At 37.4% G+C, this 22,689-nt stretch overlaps 1 protein-coding gene across 3 annotated transcripts; it reads right to left on the reverse strand.

Annotated features, from left to right (window-relative positions):
• Window positions 1-32: 32 nt before the first annotated feature.
• On the reverse strand, window positions 33-22,427 carry tpm4a (tropomyosin 4a). Of its 3 annotated transcripts, none has more exons than XM_087783732.1 (9): window positions 22,254-22,425; window positions 19,392-19,517; window positions 5,560-5,693; window positions 4,143-4,260; window positions 4,004-4,074; window positions 3,844-3,919; window positions 2,464-2,526; window positions 2,260-2,329; window positions 33-811 (listed from the first exon to the last, which is right to left on the reverse strand). In XM_087783732.1, the coding sequence occupies exons 1-9, from the start codon at window positions 22,365-22,367 to the stop codon at window positions 729-731; spliced, it is 855 nt and encodes a 284-aa protein (XP_087639858.1). In that variant the 5' UTR covers window positions 22,368-22,425; the 3' UTR covers window positions 33-728. The 3 variants fall into 3 exon arrangements, with proteins under 3 accessions (XP_087639858.1, XP_087639860.1, XP_087639859.1); XM_087783733.1 differs by lacking the exon at window positions 33-811 and adding an exon at window positions 847-2,038 and having other exon boundaries at window positions 22,254-22,427; XM_087783734.1 differs by lacking the exons at window positions 19,392-19,517; window positions 22,254-22,425 and adding an exon at window positions 14,824-15,346.
• Between the last annotated feature and the right edge of the window lie 262 nt (window positions 22,428-22,689).

A 22,689-nucleotide genomic window follows, 5' to 3' on the forward strand; every position in this document is an offset into this window, starting at 1 on the left:
CACGTTTACAGCGAACAAAATGCACAAAGGTCTTGATTTCTGTAAAACATTTATTAGTTGAAAAAGAAAGGTGGTTGTGATGAATGGAAAGAAAGTTATAAATGTTCTAATTTTGAAGCTACTCATGGGCCCTGCTGTGAGGGAATGAAATGACCAAAACGAAAATGAAACACTAACAAGCATGTGATATGAGCGTTCTTTGGTCTCGAAAGTTCCTCTGACATGGAAAGTAATGATGCAAAAAAAAAAAAAAAATCAAAAGCATACAGAGAGTACTCGTCGACAGTGGTGAGGTGTTCTGCTTGTTGGTGCTGTACAGTGTTTTAAGAAATGTACATTTAAGCTACATAAAACGTTTGCAGAAACTTCTGTAGTTATTCACTTCACCACCAGGTGGCACTTGGAAGACGAATGGCGAGGAGGAATCATCAGCTTAACAATTATAAAACAAGGTCAGAGGTCGATGTGCCTCATAGATAACGAGTTAAGATTTGAGATTCTAGACTTCCGAAGAAGTGGTATCCAGCTGGAAAAATACAAATGTGACTTCATTGTATAAAAAAAAAGAGTAAAAGATGTGCTTTAGAAAGAAACAAAGAATACAAAACAAAACCATCAAGGGACAATAATTAAGTTAATCCCATTTTTAAACAGGAGGGAGATTTTACTGCTTGAAATGTGGAATGAAATCAAACGGAATGTGATATCTCCTGTGTGTGTGTGTGTGTTTATAAGGTGTTCAGTTCGTGCAGGGTCTGGTCCAGGACTTGGTGCATACACAGATTGTCCTCCTTGGCCTGTGATAGTTTGTCTGCAGAAACAAGAAGAACATAATTAATCAATTGTTGATGAACTTTTCAAGCAGCTGGGACTCATTCTCGTGATGGAAGTGCAGAAGACTGTGGGAAAGTCTCAACCTGAAAGTGTATTGAACTTGTGGTACATGCAAAAAAAACGCACACTTCTGTGTTGTCCATGCAAAAACTGGTGTCAGGCAGTGTCCATTTTATAATCGTAGAACAAACATCCCCGATCCTGGGAAAAATCCCCCTCTAGGAGAATTGGAATATGCACATCATGGAGTGCAGGACATGGAGATAACATCCTGATGAGTGATGTTTTAAAAGTATTTTATGTGTGAAGCAGCACGGATTAAAATCAGCATCTCTAAATCTGAGTCCATGGTTCTCAGCCAGAACAAGTTTGCTGATGTTAAATAAAGATTATAAGAAGTTTACTTTACTGCAAGAGATGCCAACGAAGAAAATGTCTTCGTCTATTTCAAATAAAGTCAGTTTCGTCGATGACTGTAGATACAATAATATTCATCTGAGTCATGTGACCAAAGGTTACGAAATATGCGGCAGATAAATGATCTGTTGAAGCCAGATAAGAAGGTATGTTCACTCCAGGATATGTTTTCACTTCCTCATAACCTATTATTTATCCTTTACTTTAACCTCCAGGTTGAATAATGTGTCTGTAAACCAGACATGGAATTAAAAAATAAATGTGCTCCCATATTTACGTAGTTTATACTAAAGGGTTTTGGACTTTTACCATGACCCATCATATAACATGGACACTGCCAACTAAGAACACTGTGACCTGATTCACACACAGGTGTTTCTGCAACATATCTGTAAACCAAAGGTGAACATATTTAAACAAAAAAAACACAAAAAAGTGAGAAAGCTGAAGTCACACTAAAAAACTCAAACCTCACCTTTTCGACAACATCAGTTTGATAAGACAGACAAAGAGTTCCTGCTAATACAGTGTGAGAAGCTACACAATAAATACTTTCAAACACAAAAGAAGGGATGAGGACAGCAGCTTAGGAGGAAAGACAAGTACTTTAATGTTGATGCGAGAGGGGAAGAAGGTTCAGACGAGCCCCTCCGGTTAAGTAACCTTGTTGTCTCTGCAGATGAACTAGAGCAAGAACAAAGCCTCTACAGAGATGTCATGTCATTGAGGGCATGATCCAGCTCCTCGCTAATGGCCTTGTACTTCAGCTTCTGAGCATACAATTCATCTGGAGGTTGACAGGGAGAATGAGCGGAGGCCAAGGTCAGCAGCGAAAAGAAGCCGAAAAGCAGGAACAGAGAGAAAAAGGAAGAAAATACATAGACAAATCAGGATTTGTAAAGATGAAGGGAAATCAGGTTAGAAAACATGAATATTTGCTACTTGTCTGAAGACGCCATGAACATTGAGATGTACTTCTTATTCCCTTCTGAAGAAAGAATGTCATACCTTCCAGGTCATCGATCGACTTTTCCAGTTTAGCAACTGTCCTCTCTGCAAACTCTGCACGAGTTTCAGCCTGACGGGCAAACACAACAGATTAGGACAGAAACTTGACTTGCAGTGAAGGAACTTCAACTGTTTTCATCTGATAAGCATCAACTACTATTAACCAATTTATAAAAAATATTTAAAAAAGTGAATCAATCTCACCTCCTTCAGTTTGTCAGTCAGGACTTTGATTTCCTCCTCGTACTTGTCTTCTTTTTCAGAGTACTGATAACAGAGAACAATCAGTTATTATCTCTATTCTAACACATTTTCCTATAAATATATTGAAAAAAACGTGACAATTAACTCAACCCAAGTGTCTTTTTGTAGCAAAGTTAGTTAAAATTGCATCAAAATGTTTTTTCAAACTAAACTAATCTAAAATATATTGCAAGTCGATAAATAAATAATAATCTGAAGGACTTTTTATTCATTATTTTATCATATAATTTACTTGAGACACCCTTTAATCTCGTCCCATTATTAATCAGAATCTTCTTCTCAACGGTACTATTTCTCTCTTGATCACTTCTATCATAACTTTTGAGGAGACATGACGTGACACCGTGTAAGTTACTGGTCTAAGCTTTGTTAGCTCTGCTAGCATTAGCATTGCTACTCCTGCTAGCTTCAGGCGGGAGAGGAATAGTTTTTTCTTCTTCCTCAACATGTTCAGCTTTTAGATTTTGTAGTTATTCTTGCCCACAGCTTCACACAACTCAATATATTTATCAAAATATGTCATTTTCTCCATTATGAGTAAATTTGCCATGAGTGCTCAAAAGCTAATGCTTTTATGCTAACATCTAATAGCATCTGTACTGAAATGGGACAAATGAGCTATAAGAGCCTGTATTCATATCAATTTCTGATCTTGTTAAGTCTACAGATTACTTGTTGTTTTCTTTATTATGATCTATGAAATCATAGTGGAGTAAAAATATATTTTCAAGTAATATTCTAAAATAACAAATCCTTGTGATGACAGCTTATACAACATATTCTCAATGTGATGCATTACGATGACAGAACACCTACAAGTAAGAAGATAATAAAACATATAAATATTGATCAGAATCAAACCGTGCCATTGATCAACAAGATAATCACTTGATTTGACAGAAAATAGCAGGAAACAAGGGGTTCAAGACATTTAACATCATCTACCTTTATTTAATATTTACCCTTTTTAGCATTTTTCTGTAAATGTGTATCTCTTTTACTAGTCATAATAAGGCAATATGAAAATAACTACTAAATAAAATGATTTATTATCAATAACAACCATAACAGTAAGTGCCATGAACATCAACAATACTACAGAGATTTAGTATTATTTTGCTTAACATTACCATTGTTAAGAGGGCAATATCTCATTTGTGTAAGGTCAATATTATTTTTAATTTTATTTTTAATACATTGTTATTGTTTTATTTCATATGAATTACGGCAAAAAAATAAAAATGATCATGTGACCTGGACACACCGGATCTTTTTCTAATGTCATCTTGCAAGTGTTTTGCTTTCATGCCAACAACTCACCTTCTCAGACTGGGCTTCTAAGGATTTCAGGTTGTTGGTCACATTCTTCAGCTCCTCCTCCAGGTCACTAGCTTTACTGTGGACAGAGATACAATGTCAGTTCTATTGCCAAACAGCAGAGTGTTTGTTAACTACGTGGTCGTGTACAGTAAGTGTTTACCATTCTGAGAGCTCTGCTCTTTCCTCAGCTCTTTCCAGTTCTCCCTCCAGAATCACCAGCTTGCGAGCGACCTGTTATAATTCAACACATGCTTTTAACATGAGCTCTGCAAGGCTCGTGTTTTCTGTTGTCGTCTCACCTCCTCGTATTTGCGGTCAGCCTCCTCTGCGATGTGTTTGGCCTCCTTCAGCTGCATCTCCTGGATCTCCATCTTCTCCTCGTCCTTCATCGCTCGGTTCTCTATCACCTTCATCCCTCTGTGGAGTCAGGACCAGAGGTCGTTGTTTAAACATGCACTGATGTGGCGCCAACTAGAGGAGGAACATGCCGGCTTGAACCGTGCATTTAAATGTAAATAACTCAAATTACAAACTCTTTTCCAAGACCTTAAATCAAGTGGTTATTTTCTGCCTGTTTTCTCCTCTCTTCGAACACATTTTATTTTTGTTGTAAATTGTGTCTTTCTTATCAATCTTCCCTGTGAATGTTTCCATTTTTTCCACAATTGCAGCTTGACTGGTGTCACATTTGGGGTCACATCACATTTACAAGTTTTGTTGATATTCATCAACGTAAAGATTGATGTTATGAGTAGTTTATTTGCTCAAAAGTCCTCAGTTTGATGCCTTTTTTAATTACAAAAATTAAACAGATCATTCAAGTTGGAATTAATTAATTTAAGCAACAACAACAAAAAAAACTACAATGCAGCAGCGTCATAAAAGGAATAGGTAGAAGTAAAACCTCTTTCTTACCTATCTAATTGTACCATTTAATTTAATTAACAATTGATATAATCATGAATATCGCCAGCGGATATTATTAACAATTGTTAATACTTTTCTATGTATTAGTTACACAATAAATATTATTACATTCAACAAAACAAGTCATCCCTTAACACAACTCAGCCATATAACTCCCAAAGATTTACTTTTTTTAATCCATTTATATTAGTTCTTTGCTTCAACCATTTGTCTATCGTCTCCCATAGATCCTCAACAACAACCAAAATACACATGCTTTTTTTTTTCATTAATGACAATGTTTTTTTAAGTTCTAACCCTCCGTCTGTGTCATAATACATTTTCTGAATATTGTCAGTAAGTGAATTGGATCCTGCTTTAAAAATAAATTGTGTAGTTTTAAATGGGACTTTAAAATAGTAGTAATTTTAAAATTTCATGTGACTTGAAATACAGTGTGTTCGCTGTATACTGTGTACTATCCCGATGTTTTTTGTAGTTTGAATGTTGTATATTGTTTTTGTTTGTGTTTCCCCAAACTTCCAAACAAAAATAAAGCTATGTTAGTACTAGTGATAAACACAGGATGTGCAGTATTATATTGGTATATCAGACTGGTCAACTCCATGCTATGATATTAGACGTAAAAAGTGGTTTCGGGTTATTCCTAATCTACACACTATATCAAAAAATAGAACTCGTCTCTGTTTATTAACTTTGTGTCCTCGTTGCCAACATGTTTTGCTCAGACAATAATCCTTTGAGTTCAAACCACAAGTGAAATGGTTTCCTCCAGCGACACAGACTGACCTCTCGCTCTCGTCTGCAGCCTTCTCGGCCTCCTCCAGTTTCTGCAGCGCCGTGGCCAGTCTCTCCTGGGCCCGGTCCAACTCCTCCTCCACCAGCTGGATCCTGCGGTTCAGACCTGCTACATCACCCTCCGCCTGAGAGGAAGACAAAGCAAAAGGGAGGGAAGAGGGAGATAAATTTAGGCCATTCATTTCAGTTTGAACTGTTCAAGATGTCGCTTCCCCCTTAACTCAATAAATCAGAGGCTCAGTGGGTCATTCGGGGTGTCGGGTCACAGTTACAGCTTCACGAATCTGGACATGAAAACTCAGCGTGATGTTGCACTGGACAAAGATACGAACTGTTGTTTGTTTCGCAAGATTTAGAGCGACATAAATGGTCATCTTTTAAGAATAAGTTTGATAAATGGTGCAATATAAACTTGTGTTTGCTGTGCTTGCTGAAGGGCAAAAGTGCCTAAAACCATTTAAGATTTTTAGCACTTAAAATGTGTCAATATTGCTTGACAAAAATAAATGAACAGAAAACCTTGTTTTGATGTTTAATGTATTATGGAATTTTGTGAGTTTTCACTGTGAAAATGGGAAGTTTTTGTCTTATGATATGTGTTATTTTATGTTACAAATCTGTTCCATCTTAACTTTAAAATAAAAACTATAGAAATTGTAACATTCGGGGTGATTATATTTATTGTTTAACCATCTAAAATAAATCTCTTGCTCTTTCTGCACTCATAAAATCTTAAGACAATAAATGGACGGCTGCAGATTATCATGTTAAGGGCCACAAATGACTACAACTAGAACAAATAATGATTTTTTCTTAACTATTTTTAAGGAAATAAATAATTAATGTTATTCAAATGCTTCCGCACTATAAAATATCTAATGAAACTTAAAAAAAGGAGAATTATTTCTGATTCAGTAGAACAATAATGACTGATAAATATGTTTTAAATCCAGCAGCAAACTCAAAAACATACTGTTACAATTATACGTTAAAAAAAACCCAGAATGAAAGTAGACGATCATCACATGACGTGTTTCAATTGCAGTCTGCGTTTCCTGTAAGAACCACAAGCAGGGCCTGTAATAGCTTGACTCCATTGTAATTACCTCCTCGTCCTTTGCCAACCTCCCAATATATCCATGATGCGTTCAGGCTCCTGCATTCTTATCATTTCTCTTCCCTGAGGTAGCTCAAGTTCCTCTGATCGATGAAGGAGTAATTGTGACAAGGAGAGATTCAATAGAAGCAGAGAGATTTTCATCCAAAGGTTTCTGCCCTTCAACATCTTGGCTAAAGATTTGAATGACATTTCCATTTTCTGAGTGAATGAAGAGCTCGACTGGGTTCTTATCTGGGCCGGTAAACAAGGCAGGGAGGAAGGAGAAAGTCAACAGATCACATTTCCTCAAGAGTCAAGAAAACAAACATCCGAAAAATGTGTTTCTTGTGTTTTGTTAAAGAAATGTGCGACAGAAAGAGGCGGGTGACCGGGTCGGACCTGAACAAACGGCCATGATTCTGCCACACAAACAGGCCTCTGTGCACAGCTGCAGCAGTTATTGGGTCAGTGACTCATTAGCTCGTCGCTCGGTCCAGAGGTTAGTTTGCAAGTCACAACTCCACGCCGAGTACAGGTGGTTGAAAATCTTCCTTTTTTACAACCCAGCGACCGGAAACTGGATCATAATGAGAGAGAATTCTTTACAGTGGAATAGTTGCTAATGGATCTAAACACAACTAGGTCAGTTTATTTATGTAAAACTAAACCAAACTGGAGAACAGGATCATCCAAGTTTTGAGGGGGATTGGATCACAACAACAAGCACACAACTAGTGATACACATTCATACTTGTGTTTTCAAACCGTAAAAAAAGATAAATTATTGGTGACAACTGAAAGACTTCATTGTTGAAAGAAAAAACTGGATTATATTTGAAAATTCAGGTTAAATGTTTATTTTTACTTCTGCCATCTTGGTTTTACTCAAATGGGTTTAAATGCTGCAGTATTACAACAAGATGTTCCAGGTAGTTCCTCTAGATGTAACCACAGGTTCAAAGTTTAAAGGACAAAACAATGATGGTGATTTGTCTCAGACGTTCAGTAGAGAACTGAAACTCAACACACACTCGCAGATATATCCACTATTATTCAAATCATACATTTGAGTTGACTAGATGTAATTTGAGATTAAGAGATTTACGAAGATGTGATTCATCTCATCCCCCGTTTAGAAGCGACAAAGCCAACGTTATTTCTTTAAGGTTGTCGAGAACACAGGAAATCCTCGTGGTCTGATGAGTCAAACCAGCACAGAGTAAATAAAAGGAGAAAGCTATTGTTACTGATTAAACAATTATGTTAAATCAGATAAGCTGGTGCCGGTTAGCTAACAGTAATTCTGAAGTTCAGAAATAGTTTTAAAAAAGCAGGAGACAGTCAACATACAGAAAGTATCATGAATGGACTTTGACTCTACTTATGTGGCTCTCATGAGGTCGGAGTAGAACCGATCCCAGTAGAACATGGAGAAGATGTTCCTGACAACTGTTTTATTTTTGTATTATTATTATAATATTTTCTTTAGAAAGGCTCCTTTCAGAAGAACGCAAGGACACAATACATACGGATTAAAAACAATGAGTTATTAATTAAGTTAATTTAAAGAGGAACTACACATGTTTTTTATTTTATTGTTTAGGACTTTTCCCTTATTTCTCTTTGTCCTTTCGGAGAATATTTCTTCCCCTTCAAAATAATTGAATTCATAATTCAAGTCTTAATTAGAAAAATACGTTTTTTTATGTACTTTTTTAAAGACAGAGCACAGTTTGGTTTGCATGGTTTATAAATATTTTATTGGCATAGTTTGGTGTCTTTTATGTTGCCCTTTTTTGGCCCTTTTTTATTTTTAATGCTGGCTCCTCGCTACAGTCCTGGTGTATAATGTGGTCCTTGAGTAGATTTCATCGCTCGGGCCCTGAATCTGGCTCACGAGCGAAGCGATGAGACTTGAGGTGTGCGGGTTTATAACCAGTGCTTAAGAAACGATGGCAGAAATGCCACGTCAGCACAGGGGTGAACGGGTTATTAAGTCCGTCTTCAGAATAAATAGCTTTCCATTTCAGTCTCTTCCACTCTGTCACCGACTTCAGGAAATGAAAGCATCGTTTCCAGAGGAGCACACAAACCCCAATCTGACTTTTTAGCCACGATTTCATCGTTTTCTAAAGCGCCGGGTAAAAGCCGTCAGTCTTTCCATTCTCTAGATTTCTGCCCTCGTTCTTTGTTTTCGTTCCCACGTCACACCCCGCCTCACCCGGTGCTGCCAGGTGAGGCGGCCGATACCAGACAGGAAACGTCTGTCCGTGTTAAACGTAGACGGAGAGAACGAACGCAGGACGAATGAATGAAAAACGTCGTAAATGTGCCTCGACATCTTGAAACGCCATCGCTCGCACACGCGCGTGTCGAGGCGGCAGATGGCTGCTGGGAAACACAATCCCCTTCCCTGCCACCAGAAAAATTCACACTTCCTTTCCAAATGTCGGAGAGAAGTGGCGATCTGTGAGGTATATGACGTGTGCACAAACAAAACATTCTTTTCATGGGTTAAGGTCACAGTTGCACACACACAGTCAGACAAACAGGCCCATAATGAGCAGTTAGCAACCAGTAAGTATGAGGGTTCCTCACACAGCTAAATATACGCTTGTGCCGAACTGCTCTGGTGATAAAATATGTGCAACCCGGTGTCATCCACACAATCTTAAGAGGGGAATCCCCTCGAAGACAGAGGCCACCTTGTGTTTAGTGCCGAGTGTCACACTGGCACTCATTCCTCGCGATCGCTGAACCTTCAACAAGAGTTGCTTAACCAAAACAACCACTTTACACTTTACACAATCGCTCTTTTTAAAATAAATCACGTTCTGTTCGACTGTATCGTTGAACTGTCTGACCCCTGGGAGGTCATTATTCTATTGCCCCGACATGTGTTACAATAACAAAAGGTGTAGATACTTTTCACTTCAATAATCTTTATTATTTAATAGCTTGAAAATCATCTTGATTACTACTTTTGCCAAAATTCAAATTGATATCTTTAAATGTAACATAAGTACTGATGTTAATCTCCATTAAATTAGGACAGTGATTTACCTAAATAAGCGTAATTTGAAGTAGTGTAGAATTGTATGAGACATTTACAATTGTTATCCTAATTTCATATTTTAATTTTTTTTCTACAATAAATACATCCAATAGGCTGAGTTACCAGTGGTAAACTTTTGCTGGTGGAATTTGGTTTAGAGTAAGGAAGGTTTTAAAGGAATCATCCGCTTGTATGGCTTCAAACTGCTGCTGCTGCTCATGTGAACAAGTCAGTTACAAAATAGCAAGAAATGTTAGGCTTAATAAAACAAAACATACAATATAATCATTTAAAGTGGATTAACTTTACTGTTGTTAATGATATTTTTACATTGTTTTTGTGTTGCTATGAACACATTAAGAACTCAGGGAAATAAGTGTCACTGGTGGGCTATGAGTTTTGATCTGCAGGTTCAATTCCTGGTTGTTAGAACACAATTTTCAAACATGGAATTTTTAATGCATTTGATTCTATTTAGTGTTGACGTGTGAAATTAGCTCATTGGTGGAAATATGCACAGAGTTTGTTTAGTAGTTAACCCTACCATGTAGCAAAATAAAAATAATCTTACTGACAATATCACTGAATGTTCAAACCCATTGTTCCACCCATTTTGAATACAAGCTATACATTTATATTTATATTCCATTTTTCAGGAAGCCCTCACTGTCTATCGCTGCACTATCAGCCAATGAGGGAAACTGTGGCAGGAAGTCGGTTGTAGACATCCTGTCATTTTCATGCCAATCTTGCTCGGAGCTGGTATCTCTCCCTCTTTTCGACCAAGCCTCTTCCTCAGTGCCCACTTTGCATTCCCTGGATACCAGGGACACATCGAGCCATATAAGGTCAGGTTGGCTCTGAAAGGAATGTAGACTTCCCACCCAGACTTCAGGCCAGGTGTACTTACACTAGCTTATCTATCAAGTGAAAGCATCAGATCCAGACGTATAGAGCACAGCCCTCTCGGGACTTGAAAATACCTGCGAGTATTACATGTATTTGCAGCAGGATCAAGGACAAGTAAAGGAGAAATATAATTACTATTAGATTCCGGGGCAGTGGGTTAATGAGCAACACAAGTCCACGGGTATAAGGAAGTTATTCCTGACACATTTGAAGTAGGGTATTAAACCTTATTGATGCTGTGAAGTTTCTTTTTGTAATGATAAACTGCCATACTGTGTTTATATGTATTATATATAAATTATATAGAGATAGCTTATCATTCAATGTGTGATTTTCCAATGAACAAAATTCTGAAATATACTTTCTAGAACATGTCTGCTTCGAAGATACTTGGAATAAGTGCTGCTCAATCTTCACCGAGGTTAGGAAAACATCCTGAAGCCATAAAATGTTTTACACTCAAGAGTCCAGCTGACACAGGTTCTCGTGAAGCATCGGGCTTTTTGTGTTTGTCGCTCAAACAGGCCTCTGTAGATTTGTATGCCTCGACACAGAGTCAATATGCAGTGACGCTGGTACTTCAGTGTTCTTGTGGCACATTCACTAGAACCACAGCATTGAATTAACTCTATTTGGTTCATTAAAGAAGGCTGTGAGTACTTTAGAAAACATCTACAGCACTTCCTGTATCTCACATCTTTGTGGCGAATATGATCTTCATTTCAGCCACAAATTCACACCAGATTCATGAAAATGACTTTCATATTTCTAACTTAATCCACAATATATTTCGATAGATTTACGAAAAACACATTTCTTTCGCTGGATGCTGGCACAAACACAGAAATAACCCACTAACAACATTCACCACCACGTGTATGGAAATGTTACTGTTGCCCGGAACGAATTCCAAAGAAGAGAGGGAAGTGACAAACCTGGCAGAGGAAAGATGCCACTATATAGCAAAACATATGGGATCAACATCAGCCTCGAAGCTCGTGTGGAACAAACTAAATACATGTGTTGTTGCGGCTGAATTTAGATTGAACGTTCACTCGAGAACTGCTAGTGAATGATGACAAAGTGTCCAAATAACCAAGTTGAAAAAAATGACACGGTTTCTACTCGGAAACATATATATTGCTAGTTTCAGTACATGTTAATGATTACAGTCGCTGCAGCAACAAAACTGAACCTCAGGACATAATGAAAGTTTATATCAACCTATTTTTGTTTTTTGTTTCTTCAATAAATCTATTCAACCATAGCCCAGTTTGTTGCTACATTGTGTTCTATGTCTGCAGATCTTTGAATTTACACATGACGCTGCTAGCTAAAAAGCTAAAATGCTTTTTTTAGCTTATCAAATGTTTTTGGTTATCAGTATCATTGCAACATGAGGTCCAATTTAAACAGTTATAGCATACATTTAAGTATCCAAGTATTCTAAGGAACTATAGTAAACACTCGTACTTTCCAATCATGTTATTTATACTGTAGCTTCCACAAGACCGACATGTAGAGACCATTTAATCACTATTATGCATACGATTCTTACTTAACAAGTGAAACATGTGTTGACTTGTTTCAGTCAGAACCACAAGCTCTTTGAAGGTTCTGCTAAACCACTAGTGGTGCTCTTGGCTCGGGGTTCCAGTCCAGAGACAGGAAGCGTTGGAAGTAGAAACACAGGAAACATAGCACCAGAGAGGCGGGTTGACATCCTGGGAGGGTCAGGGCTTGGATTGAGGAACATTTTTTTTTTCCAGAGAAGCAGAAATGGCCTAAAATAAACCATTATCTGGACTTTACCACAGCCTTCTGCACAGAATAGATTTCTAGCAAGGGTTGCACCGTCAAGCATCCGACCATAGACGATAATAAAGTCCGATATTTACTTAAAGGCATGTTGGATATTTCACTTAAGAACGTAACACTAGCAATTACAGCCTAAGAAAAATGACTCCACGTTTCCAGGCAATGATGCGTTCCCTCAACACTCTCAGTTATGTTCCAGTCTGGATCCGCTGGTGCTCTAATAAAAGCTTTTCTGTGCCAAGAATTAACTGCAGGTCTCCCTAATGATTCACATGTGGGGCCACAGAGCTCTGCCACACAAGCACTTCGCCCCGGTTGACTTAAGATGGACGCTATTACAGGGTTCACTCTGGCCTGGAGGGCAACTGAAACTCAAGCCATCTGAAGATGCCCTGCAACTTCATTCACTTATATCAGCTTTGAAAACCAGCAGGAGGACTTTAGGGAGACAGTCTGAAGGTTCTGGTGAAACGAAGGGAAAAGACCTCGTTGACGTCGAACCGCCCAGTGACCTCACAGACGCTCGGCAACAAAAGTCTGCTCCTTTCATCATGGCTGCCCTCATATCTTTACAGCCACACCTTCCACTCCCACTCTCCTTGAATCTGCTCGTCCTATCATTAACTATCTCACAATACACTATAAAGAGCCACATGTAAAAGTTAAGTGCGCAGCTAAGCATTTTTACCCCTCAGGTCCAGCCTGTAAAACCGCTCGGCGTGGGCTGGTTCCAGAGCGGGGCAGGTGGCACCGAATGCCCAAGTGACTCAAGCGCTTTCCAAACAATGAGCGGAGGTTCACGCCTTAGTTCACCTGAGAGCTGACATGTTAGGAGTTTAAAATGAGACCAGAGTAGAAATGTACTCGTGTGTTGTCCGTGAGAAATTAGATAACACACTAAAGTCCATGTCATTTAAATATCCAGGAAACTATTTTATCAAATCAATGGCTATCAACTCATTTTTCTATGAAAACCAAATTTCGGAATCTATGAAGCTAGACAGGTTATTGCGTAACATAGACTAACTGATGATATGTTATCTTAATACAGATCTGACATAAGAAGTAATGTTTTACCGAAAAGTTCAGCAGATTTCTGGGCATGACCAGCATATATTGTGTTGTGACATACATTTAGACATTCATGTTTGTAACTGGTGTCACAACCATTATCTTAGCTACAGTTGTAGATGTATGGAGTATTTTAAAAAGAATAATACTTCCTCCTTCTGACCTGCTGCCCAACCAAATATATAACTTTAATTGCAAATGTAAAGTGAAATAATTTGAAACAATCCAACAACGAGATTAGTACAAAACCCTTCAGCTACACTAAAGAAAATATAACAAAACTAAATTATTTTATGACAGTGGATGAATCTTTTGACGAAAATATGTATCTGTGGACACTGACTTCTATAAAAGCTTTAACCAGTCAGTTGATAAAAACTATCGTAGAAAAATACAACAAAATAAGACTGTTTATCTCAAACTAGGTAGGATAGTTGGGACGAAATGAATAAATGAATAGTTTCACTTAATATCCTTTGCATAATGTAATAAAGCTAGTGGCTAAAATACATCTTTGATTTTGTATTCTGACTTCTCCATTAATGCTATGCTATAGAGATCAACATGTCTGACAAAAAAATACTTTTAATAGTTTAAAAACAAGTAAATCAACCAGTTGCTAATTCATTCTTTTAATGAGTTTTTAAGTCAGGAAAGCTTTGACTTTACAGATTCTTGTATGATATTACCTGTCATAATGACTGGTTTGTCCAGTTCCTTTGGTCAAATTCTCACCATTGGTCCTGATTATAGATTAGAGATAAGATTAAACTCCACTATTTGCAGGGAAATATTATGTAGTTCTTTCTTTTCCTCTATCTTCAGGACTGTGTATCAATGTCTTTTTCAGTTCTAATTACTTTCATCCATTATTTTAATCCTCTTGTTTATTTTGGTTAAGCGTTTGTAAATATAATAGATGTTGTACATTTGTCTGTTTTCCCAATGACTTATTGTGATGGAGGTCTTTAAACCCGTTTGTACTATTTGTCTATCTAAATGTGTGTTTGCTATTCCTTCAAAAATATAATGAAAAGGCAATAACTTTCCAGGACCCTGTGTACACCGCGCATGCGCATTGACCTAAAGCAGGAATCCAGAACTTTTTTCTTTTTTTTTTCATCAGACCAACGCCTTACATTGTGACTCAATCTCGCCCGCGAATGAATCAATGACACCGAGTCAGAACCAGAACCAGAACCACTGAGTGAAGCGTGAAATAAATGAATCATGAAGTTTTCTTTGAGGAATAAAAGAAAAAAAAGTGTTTCGTTAAAGAGAGTATAAATGGATCGAGTCTCACTTTCTCCCGCAGGTCTCGCTCACTGTCCAGCTCCCGCTGCAGGACCTGCGCCCGGTCCTCGGCCTCGTCCGCCTGCTGCTGCAAACACTGGATCTTCCTCTTCACAGCATCCAGGGAGTTTATACTGGCCATGTTGGACGGTTCTAGGCTCGGCTTTAAGACTAGACGTGGGGAAAAAAGAACCGCTCAAAAAAAAAAAAGTCGGATTCACGAGTGTACAGCAGCGAGAGAAGAACTCCTCAAAAATAGGTCGTTTTTTAAAAAAATTAAATTAAAATAAAAGCAGATTTAAGTTCTCGAATCCTTCCGAGTTAGGAATGTTCAAGTGCAAGAAGAAGAAAAAAGTTATATAACCAGGAAGTGTGTCCAGGTGTTTCCGAAGAAGCTGGTTTATGGAGCGAGTTTTTTGAAGAAGTTTCTCCTCGGGAATGTATGAGAAGAAGTTTTTTTTTTTTGTTTTTTTTGGTCCGGATAATAGAGGAGAGGAAGGAATGGAGGAGCCGAGAGAATAGCGGAGAGCGCCAGACTGAGGAGGCCGGAGGAGGAGAGCGATGATTGGGACGATGAAGTCACAGGAGGCGGGGCCAGAGTGTGGCCCCGGATCCCTGGGACTGATGGGATCTCAGTGGATCTCAGTGGATCTCAGTGGATCTCTGTGGATCTCTATGGACGCTGCCAGGTCTAAGCAGCTCTGATGAAACATGTTTTTAAAATGAGTGTTTGGCATCAGTAACTTCCTGCTTTTTTACACAACAACTGACTCTTCTTTCATTGCTGCTTACTTTAGAAAGTACAAAAATAAAACATGTTTTAATGTATAATTCCAGGCATAATCTGGAAATAAATCATAATTATTGACTTTTTAAAAACACAAGTCCATCATTTTTCTTTGATCTGACAACATAATCCATGAAGCGTGAATACCTTGACCCCTATCGTAGCCTCATGACAGTAGTTTGGATTTATTGACATTAAATTATATTATTTGCGGAGGTTTCCAATCATTCAATTTATTTGAATTATGTCATCATATTTATTTATGTTTTTTTTTTTTATGTAATAGAGGAACATGTTATTATAGAATTTAAATTATGTATTTTTAACAAATTGTTTTAAGTGAGAAAAATAATCTTAACTTCCTTATTAGTTGTTTTTTTAAACTCACTGACCAAATTTGCGTCACATGAAGCCAAACAGACATGTTGTTACGCAAAAAGTTATCTTCAATTTTGACTCTTTATAATGAGATAGGCTTTATTTTTATTATTATCCTTTTGGGATGCTTTTATTTAACCTTATTATCATGTGCTTTTTTTGGTTAATTGATTGATAGATTCTTTATTCTTTCTACATTGTGACTATGTAAATTGGCACTACAAAAAATAAGAAAAAAGATAAAACATACATAAACATTGTATTAAGACATACAGTACACATATAAAAAAAAAAATACAATATATAACAACAGTTAATAAATAATAAAAATAGTAGAAACAATAAATAAAATACTTTAAAATAAAACAATAAATAATTATGTAGATAGAATAATAAAATAAAATATCATAAAATGAAATAAAACGTAAATGTATCAACAACAATAAACATCAGTACATTTTTGCACACAGCAGTGCGTGGAGGGAGTTGTAAACACTATTTTAACTATATATTTATGAACATGTACTTATAATGAGATGACCAACCAAAAAAAATATTAATTGAAATATCTACTCTAGTTTTTAATGGATTATTTTGTTGAAACATGTCATTTGTGTGTGAATAATGGTGTGTAAACACCAAATGTAACACCATGACCCTGTACTAATGTTAAACAGGGTGTATTTTAAAATCACCACAAAAGCTTTTAGGATACACAGTCCACAGGTTTCCTGAGTGGTTGTGAAGTTGGATCTTCATCCAATACTCACTTCTCTAAGCCAGAATTCGAGGAATAATATGATTTAAGCTTGATCTTGGCCTTGGTTTAAACCCGGAGGTGAAGCTACAAACACAACAGAGTCTAGTGTGTAACCAAAATACACCCACAGTGGAACACATCAGCAACAGAAGTGAGCACAAAGCTGATAAGAAATAGAGAATGAAGTTCGTTACTATTGAAAACAGGTGTGGGCGGATTAAATAAATTCACCTCTAAATAGGTGCGTCTGGCGATTATGTCGCTGCAACAATCGGTGTTGACGTGTTGTTGTTGGAGAGATTATGAGAGATTGTCTCACAGGAAAGAAGTGAACATGCATCAGTTACCACCTGCGTGTTTGTCGACACAAGGATCAGTTCTTCATAACTCATGGAGCACCGACTGTTGACCGGTCAACACAGTCAACATGCAGGCCTGGACGCTGCAGTGACTTCGTTGGAAGAAAGAATCTGTTGCATCTCTTGTACCGGAAAAAAGCTGGAAGCATTGATTGGATTAGACACAGAAGTGAGGGTCTCCATGTTTGCCTTTGCTACATTCCTGACATAGCAGAGCCCCCCCCACTCCAGTACCCTCCCCCTGCCCTCTCCACCATTCTCTCTGCAACTTAGTACAGTTTCCATCCTCATAAAAAAAAAGTGATTGTTTCCACTGAGACATTTTGACGGTTCGCTCGGACGGTCTGAGCTCGAACCGTCCCTGAAGATTTCCACAGTGAGTCCAATTGTTCAGACTGGCAGGAACCCGCGATGACCTAAATATCAGAACCGTCCGTGAATCATGCCGCGTGTTCAGCCGGACAGTTTGCCTCTTGCGGTCGGCGTTCGAATTTCCCAGCCGCCCTCGAACGTGTCATTCTCTCTCTCATCGAGGTCACGCTCGACTGCTGCTGAACAGTCGATGAAATGACATCAGCAACAAAGGTTGATGACACTGTTCAGGGCAGAGCTGTGCGGCGAACTGCCGTTTAAATTCATTATTACTTATAATTGTAAGATAAATAGAACGTTTTCTGAACTAAAGCCTGTTATATCATAATCTTGTGTCCATCTTATATTCAATAGAACTGAATATTTAATTGAATTATGTAATTAAATGATATGCGTTTAAGTTTACCCAAAATGTTTTCTTTTCTACATCAACTCAGAATCAGTTCTGGCGTATAACGTGGCCCTTGGTGAAATATAAACCCTGGTATAGGGTGTACTTTATTTATAGTTTTGCAATAATACAGATTAAAAACTTATATAAAAGACATAACACCTATTTTTTTTTCACCTCTGTTACAAGAGACACTGAAGGTGAAGTAAAACTTCAAATAGGAAAAGAAAAGGAAACACAAAATAACCAATAATTTAACAATATTTAACTTTAAATAGATTTGATTTGAATTGCATCTGTGTTTAATGCAAAACTATTAAACAAAAACAAGATCTATTTTGTTACATTCAAACCCACCTTGAGATCCCGTTTTAAGTTGTAGGTTAAGATGATGAAAGTTATGAAAGATGTTGCTGAATGAAATTAACGTAGTATTAAGGGAAGTAGAATTGTTAGTTTTCCTGTTAAAAAATAATGTAAAATTGACATTTCGACATGCCACAAAAAATAAATAAATACATGCTAAATGTAGCCACAAACAAATAAATAAACATGTTTTGTAGTAGATATTGTCTGAAAATGTCTGGCATTAGTCTTCATGAAAGGACGATTTGTTGATACTTGAAATACATTAAGATGTGACAGTTAAAGACGTTTGGTTGATCTTGAATCTTCTTCTAATCTGGAGCTGAGCGATGACCAGATTTATCTCGTATATCTTCCCCTTTAACTTGGTTGCATCGTAGAATCGCAGTTATGTAGGTGGCAACCAATTTGAAGATAATATATGAATTAAATCCTTTTTTTAAAAGTATTTTGTATGGACTTTAATAGTTGAATTATTGACTAACAGACCCCCGAGTCTCCAGATAACTACCAGAAATGAACTTTATCTCTTGACTGAAGAGCTCCACCATCTTAATCCTGGGTAAAAAAAAAAAAAAGACGTCTTCCTGGGGCCCTGCTTGACCCACTTTACACGAGTCTGCACAGAACTATTCCCAGAGTTTATTTAATCAGCGTGTGAGGATAATCCAGCGCTTCTTGGCCTCGCTCTGTAAAGTCAGACACTTCCCTTCTGTCCTTTGTGTGCACTGCAACCCTGCACTTCCCTGGGATATCCTCGCCAGGACGCACACAATGACACGATTGTAGTGAAGCGCCACCGTTGTGACGGAGAGATCAGGGACTCAAACGCCGTCGGTCTGATTGGAAGAGAACGCGTTCAATACTCGCCCAATGGTTTATGCCTCAGAGGAGGACATTTAAAAATGCGTGCCTTCTGCACTCATCTTGCAAGAGAGCGGGTGAAGTTGGAATTCAAGAGCCTCTGAAGTCCACCCAAGCGCTCGTGGAGGATCAAAGTAAAGCCACAGCTGGCAGAGGCTCAGAGCAGTCCAGCTGTGGCGTAATTGCCACCGTGTTCCTACACTGCCAAGATAACCTGTGTGTGTGTGTTTACATTCTCATCCCACCGCTTTGTAGTGAGGAACACTTTAGCATCTCCTCAAAAGGATGATTGTCCACTCACGTCTGCTGCCGTCTTCTCGGACAGTTCCAGTTTCTCCTGAGCGTCCTTCAGGCCCTCTGAGAATTTGTCCAGTTCATCCTCCGTCTGCTTCATCTTCTTCTGCAGCTCCATCAGCTCCTCTTCCAGCTGCACAACACATCACAGTTATTCCTCAATGACTTGAATCTGTCTTTTTTTATTACTTTAATAAGATTTGAAGTTTCCCCGCCAGCCTCCACTTTACTGCAATCACGTTCATCTACAACTCTCCAGGACAGGGCGGCCATTGATGATCTAACTCGGCGTGAAACATCTTGTCACGGTCGATATGGACTTGATTTCACTCAACATCATTTCATAAATATGTTCAACTTCTTTACAACAAGTTTAATCTCTTGGAACACTTTTATACTAGTATAAAAAAAAAAGTTTAGTGTCCTAAACACAACTCTAGTAACCCTGTTATTAATATTGACAACATACTAATGAGACAAAGTTAAGTATAAAATAAAGCAATTAAACCATAAAGCTAAAAAGCGCTAGGTTGCTAATCCCACCTACATTGTGTTTTCTGTTACTGCCCTAAACTGGTTTCATCTATTTAATTCAGCAGCTCATGCATAATTACACAGGCTAATTGATCTTGAAAGGACATACGAAAATAAAGTCATTCATTCCATTTCCTGTTGTCTTTCTTTTTCTTTATATTGAATTATTTGCATCCAATCCTACAGACAGACTGGACTGGACTATGACAGCTCTTTCGACTTTTTAAAAATGTATTTAAAGTTATTTTTTATTAGTATTATTTTATTTCATTTGTATTCCTAATAAGATTTTCCTGTGTCTGGTCGTTTTTGTAAAAAAAATATAAAGAAAGAAAAACTATAATGAATGTATTTGTTTCATGTTAATTTCCTCTAAGAATAACTATTTGAAAAAAAGGTAATAAACATTAAAAATTCCTTTTTTTTACTCCACACATGCAGAATTATTTTATTTTATTTGTATTCCTTATAGGTTTTTCCTGTGTCTGCTTGTTTTTGTAAAAAATATCAAGAAAGAAGTACTAAAATGAATGTATTTTTTTTTTCCATGTTAGTTTCCTCCAATAAAAATAACTATTTGAAAAAAAAGGTAATAAACATTAAAAATCACTTTTGTTACTCTTAAGCGTTAATGTTTCCGGATTTGTTTCTAGATCAAAAACATTGATACTTTCTTTGCAACATGCTCAACACTGACTGTTGTTCCCCACAGTCTACACAAGTTATCAGTGACAAGACCGAGGCCTGCATGTATATGTTTGTGTCCGACGGCTGATTATGAACGAGATAAACGCACCATTAACATTTTCAAAGGGTGATTAGAGCTGGTTCTTGCTGGTCTAGTTATCCAGAAGCTGGATTGCTAAGAGGAGCTTTCGGGATTTGCAGGGACTTTCTCTGGACCAGCTTGATGTTGGAGCGATGACTCACGTCGCTGATGGTCAGATGGTTCGTTCTCACGGTGTGAGTTGGTTTTGAATGAAAACAAGGTTAGATATTAAGTTTCCACAGAGGTATGGAAATACCCAGAATTAAAAAAAAGAAAAAAAAGCTTGATCCAGAATTTAAGGAAACATAATAACTACAGGAAGTTTCCATAAATGGTTGTCCAGTAACTTTAATGCTTGGAGTCTCTTTATTGTAAACTGAAATAAAGACTAGATTATAAAAACAAGCAGATCTGACAAACCAAGGTTTAAAATAAACGTGCAGTGAGGAATGTTGTATCACAACACTTATGTTTTCTTAGAAGAATCGTCTGGTCATCTAGTGCTATTTTCATGATGTAGTCATGACGTGGCTCAACAGGTTTTATTGTACTTCCATAAAGAACCAAACCCTCCAACATAACATGTTCTCTCTGTAAGTTCTTTCTTAGTTATTTCGTGTTTGAGGTCGGCTCTGGACCAGAACATGCAAAATCTTGAATCCTGAAGTCATTAGTAAGATCAAATTTGACATGTCCTTTCAGAAATGGCTGATAAATCCTTTGAAAAACTCTATTAGATTATTAGATAATTAGATTATGCATCTATTAATGCACATACTGTGTGAAATATATGTTAGAAATTTGAAAAAAGTGTCTTTGTATTTTTTATTTATTATAATTAATAGTATGTTTGATACCAGAATTTCAAACGGAGTCATAAATTATCAATATAAAGTCGACTGATTTGATATTAATATTAGTATTTGTCAAAACTGATTTTTTTTTTTCGAGTTATAAAAAGTTTTCATTGAGCATTTTTAATGTATAAAAATGAATCATGGCATACCATGTGAAAGAAATATATTTGTTCACGAGAACCAGAGCTTTTTGTTTCTTAAACGTTTTTTATGCAATAATCATAATAAGATAAAGTAATTGACTTACTTTTTACTCCATAAATGTAGACTTTTCTTTTACATGTTTGTTGTATCTTGGATTATATTCTGATTTTTATTGATGAGATTATCTCTTAAAATCGCACCAGTTAAAAAAACGCCTTCAATAATATACAGTGTGTTTTTAAAAAATAAGTACATTTTTGTTATATTAAAAACACACAATTTATGTCTGTCCTTTAGTTTTACATAAATTCTGAATATGACAAAGTCACTGTTTATTTAAAAGTAATATCAGAAACAGCAGGTGATGCTAAAAATCCGTCCGGAGCCAAAATCTCAAGCAGGAAGCTGCCAAACAATTAGTCACTGCGTAACACACACTTTAATATATGAAGAAACTACTACAATATTAGTCATTTTTAAAATATGTGTCCAAAATGTGTTGTTTTATTGCAAAGTGGAAATACCAGCAGGTTCAAAGCGACCCATCTCCACGTGTCTTGTTCACCTGTTTGCATTTGTCTTCAGCAGCCTTCTTGTCCGTCTCTGCCTGCTCCGCCCGGTCGATGGCGTTCTCCTTGTCCAGCTTCAGCATCTGCATCTTCTTCTTGATGGCCTCCATGGTGGCTGCTGGTTCGGTCTGTCCTCACCGAGATGACTAACTGCAGCTTCAAAGTCTGCTGGGTTGAGATGATGTGGCGAGGAATGAAGGAAGGTGAGAATTGGAGAAAGATGAAGAAGAGAGAAGGATTAAAGGGGACAGAAGGTGGCGAGGAGAACCTACCTAGGGAGTAGGAGACTGAAAGTAGCTTCGGTTCATCCCCTCTTCCTTCGTCAGTTTCCACATCCCACCCTCTTTCCCTCCATCACTTCAGCGCCTCGCTCTCTCCGTCCACTCCAGCATGACTGGCTGTTTATCTGACACACGTGTTCGCGTACACACT

The sequence above is a fragment of the Callionymus lyra genome, chromosome 2 (assembly GCF_982586985.1).
Source record: "Callionymus lyra chromosome 2, fCalLyr1.hap1.1, whole genome shotgun sequence".
In the NCBI taxonomy this organism is placed as follows: domain Eukaryota; kingdom Metazoa; phylum Chordata; class Actinopteri; order Syngnathiformes; family Callionymidae; genus Callionymus; species Callionymus lyra.

Bases quoted from the DNA above. Each gene is read 5' to 3' on its own strand.
- tpm4a (XM_087783732.1), bottom strand. From the start codon at position 22,367: ATGGAGGCCATCAAGAAGAAGATGCAGATGCTGAAGCTGGACAAGGAG. The intron at 19,518-22,253 runs GTGAACAAGACA...TGTGTTGTGCAG, and splicing joins CTGAAGACAAATGCAAACAG to CTGGAAGAGGAGCTGATGGA. The intron at 2,330-2,463 runs GTGAGATTGATT...TTTGCCCGTCAG, and splicing joins TGACTGACAAACTGAAGGAG to GCTGAAACTCGTGCAGAGTT.